The 3506-nt window shown below is 27.3% G+C and overlaps 1 protein-coding gene across 1 annotated transcript; it reads right to left on the bottom strand.

Moving 5' to 3' along the window:
* Nucleotides 1–1230: 1230 nt before the first annotated feature.
* LOC122271720 (putative nuclease HARBI1) lies at nucleotides 1231–2344 on the bottom strand. Its single transcript, XM_043053965.2, has 3 exons — nucleotides 2096–2344; nucleotides 1798–1933; nucleotides 1231–1636 (listed from the first exon to the last, which is right to left on the bottom strand). Exons 1-3 carry the CDS (start codon nucleotides 2213–2215, stop codon nucleotides 1518–1520), a joined length of 375 nt encoding a protein of 124 aa, XP_042909899.1. The 5' UTR covers nucleotides 2216–2344; the 3' UTR covers nucleotides 1231–1517.
* Nucleotides 2345–3506: the final 1162 nt, after the last annotated feature.

Below are 3506 nucleotides of genomic sequence, written 5' to 3'. Positions count from 1 at the left end.
TTCTCATTTATAAAAGGTGGGATCTGTCTAGGTTTTTGTAAAAGGTACCTATTTTGTGAAAATTATATTAAAAAATCAACACAAAAATATGGTCAATTACGAAAATATTTTCAAAAATTGTCACTACAAAAAAAAATCATCTATTACTGGTAAATTTCAATATATTTTCCCCCATGTATTCAAAAATTTTTGCTATTGTAAAATTTTTGGCTAAAAGTTATATCGAAATTTCAAAATCCATAGATTATTGTTCAAATTCAACTAGAATTTAATAATAAAAAAAAAATGCATTTAGCAGTATTAGTACAAAAAGTTATTTTAATTACGATAACATTTTCAACTGGGTCATACAAGAAAAAGTTCTACGGAGAAAAAATTAAAGGTTTGTTAGAGTAAATTTAAAATAGTGTTTAAGATAATGTTCAAATTTCGACTCCATGTAAAGTTTACAGTGGGAGAGCCTCATTTTTTCATTCAAAAACTCAGCTAAAAAACACTCGCTTTAAAATGGAGTTATGAGTTAGGCTTACCACATTACATTATTTGACCAAACACATGCTACCTTTTCGGAAAAGACAGCTCGCAGAAAAGTTCATTTTTTTAATGGATTTCAAAAAGAGCAAAACATTTAATTTGAGAAAACATTGTGCAAAACAATTAATTTGAAAAAAATATTTTGATAACAAGCACAAAACCCTTATTTATAAAGATATTCCTGGATAATCAACATAAAAGAGAAAATAATATAGACAAGTTGATCAAGAATAAGTCAGTTACATTACAGTACAACAACTTAAATCACAACAAATGTATTATATTATATCTGGCGACAAAAAAGATGGCTAAAAACAATTGCAAAACTGGTATTTCATCGTAGATAGGAAAAATAAACATCAAAGTTAAGATGTCAGATAATTAAGATTATTAGTTTTTATTTTTTTGTGAGAAATTTTAAAGCTTTTTAAACAGCAAACATATGTACAACTTTCTCTCTCACATTAGTTTCTCGTTGAACTAATTACCTCTAAAATTTTGAACTAAGTATTTGCTAAAGAAATTTTAAAAAATGTGCAGTAGAGCGGCGCCTATCCAAACTACTCGGGGCCGAAAATGTTTCGGATAATTGGAAGTGGTTTAAAATCTATTTAAAATGATTATAACTTCCCTTCACACTTTTTCCAGGCTTAGGACTGGCAGCACTATTTAAAATAGCTCTGGAGTGCTTAAAAGTTTTTTTTTTTTTAATTTTTTTGTGAAAATTTTAAAAATATAACAGCTCCTTAACTTGTAAGCATTCGGACAACTTTATCTCAAACTTCGGTTTCTCGCTGCCCTGGATTGATCGGAACTCCAGTGTCAAAAGGCACATCAGATCCAGAGATGTTTCTCTCAATGACTATATTTTCATTTATACACATATGTATTGTGCAGCACAGCACAGGCATTGATTATGTTCGCTGCTGTTTCAGGGGAGTAATTCCATACTCGGTGCTTCAAAAGGCACCGAAATCTGCTTTTCAGTGTGCCATTGCAACGCCAGAAACATGTCTCCTATTGTATTCCTCTTTAGGCGAAGATACATTATCTCCACTGATGGGAGTTAACAGCCATGGCTCAAGTGGATATCCAGAATCCCCTATTCGAATAAATTATGGAATCAGAATGGAGTAATAAGTATCAATAATTGGAGTAATGTTTTTTCTAATAGAAAACTGTTCATTGATCTTACATTAAAATAATATGCACACATATGATTAATAAATATAAATTTAAACCATTTATTATAAGAGCTATTACCCAAGAGCCATGTGTCTTTTAGTTTTGATAGTTGCAGCCATTTTCGCAATTCGCTTGATTTCCAAATATAGGAGTCGTGCGTGCTGCCAGGAAATCTAGCTACGATATTTAAAATTTTTTGCTGCATATCAACAACCTGTAAATATTGAAATTGTATTACATTAATTCATATTAATGATCATTATATTGAATAAGAACATGTATACATTACAAGTTGACAGTAAATGAACTTAAATAATAAATACAAGCTAAAGATAGACTTGAATAGGAAATAATTAATAAAAAAAATATGTCTTACAAGCTGAACATTTAGTGAATGAATATTTTTTCGATTCACATAATTTTGTTCCCAGTGGGAAACATCATCCTTGGGGGCAATAATGGCTATATGAGTAGTCAATTGCGCCAATTTCTCCATGAAAACCAGAGTATTCAAAAAACTCTTGCTTCAATATTTCATGTTCACTGAAAGAAACAAAAAAGTTTTTAATGCATACTAAGCTAAAAAACTAATAAGATAGTCATCTTTCTATTTATTTAATTTATGAAAATTTAAGTGACAAGATAAATAGAACTCTACAGAAATGTAGCACAGGAATTATTTTATATCAATAAACTAAACAGTGAATAACTAAAAATCATTAACTTTTGTTCATTTAAAAAAATTCATGGGTAAATAAAATGAATAGCTCTAATATGTAAAATGATTAATCCTAATATCTATTTATTTTAAAAAAGTTTGAAAACATTTTGGCTGACTCCATATCTTCAGTGCAAGTGCTTAATCATTTTCTTCCTTTTTTTTTTTTCTTTCGCAATCACAACTATATTTTACAATCATTTGAATTGACAATAATTTAAATGCTTATTTATTTATGTTAAAATAAACTTATAAATTATGTTAAGTAAATATTTTGCATGAAAAAAATGTTTCTCTCAATGTTAAGCGACAAAAAAATGGTAAAATTTACTTTGAAATGTTAAAAAATTAAACGTTTTTGAAAAAAAAGACTTATTTTCAATAAACAAATGGAATAATATAATATTGATAAGATATCATTATATATTCTGTATGTTAAACAAAACTAAGATTTTAAACTAAAAAAATATTACATAAAATTGTCCCGAATTCTACTAAGGTTCCTTGTTTATTACGAAAAATCTGTTAGGTTTAAGGTATCTGACTACTAGCGACAACTTTTTTTAAAAATATTGCTTGAAATTAACTTTTAAACTCATTTTTTGATTGAGTTTAGGTGGAAACTTATAAAATTGGCTAAAAGTTTTTCTGGGAATATATATTTTTTGAAAAAATTGGTAATTTCATGCATTAATAAGGCGTTTTTTGTACATTACGGAAAAAGCTGCAAAACTTATTCTAATGCTTAAAATAAAAAATCCTTCTACAATTATATTCAAAAGACATTTATCTATGTTATAAACTATTATCTATGCACTATTTCTATTTATTTGTATGTTATGATCCAAAATGCTTTAAAGTACAAATTTTTCGAAAAAGTTACATGTATCACAGAATCAAAACTATCATAAAAAATGTAAATATACAAAATTTTCTTAATCCTTAGTTCCAAACATGTGTTTTATATTCTTAAACACTGGTACAAAATTTTAGAGAATTATCTTGAAAACTTTTTTAGTTATCATCTTTGCGGTGACATCAAAAACGAAAAAATCTGATTTTGAGAAAA

This window comes from Parasteatoda tepidariorum, unplaced genomic scaffold (genome assembly GCF_043381705.1).
Source record: "Parasteatoda tepidariorum isolate YZ-2023 unplaced genomic scaffold, CAS_Ptep_4.0 HiC_scaffold_672, whole genome shotgun sequence".
NCBI lineage: Eukaryota > Metazoa > Arthropoda > Arachnida > Araneae > Theridiidae > Parasteatoda > Parasteatoda tepidariorum.
Note: the sequence above shows the minus strand (reverse complement) of the source record. Positions and strands in the feature narration are given on the sequence as shown.

Bases quoted from the DNA above. Each gene is read 5' to 3' on its own strand.
- LOC122271720 (XM_043053965.2), bottom strand. From the start codon at position 2,215: ATGGAGAAATTGGCGCAATTGACTACTCATATAGCCATTATTGCCCCC. The intron at 1,934-2,095 runs GTAAGACATATT...CAATATTTACAG, and splicing joins ATTCACTAAATGTTCAGCTT to GTTGTTGATATGCAGCAAAA. The intron at 1,637-1,797 runs GTAATAGCTCTT...TTATTCGAATAG, and splicing joins AAAAGACACATGGCTCTTGG to GGGATTCTGGATATCCACTT.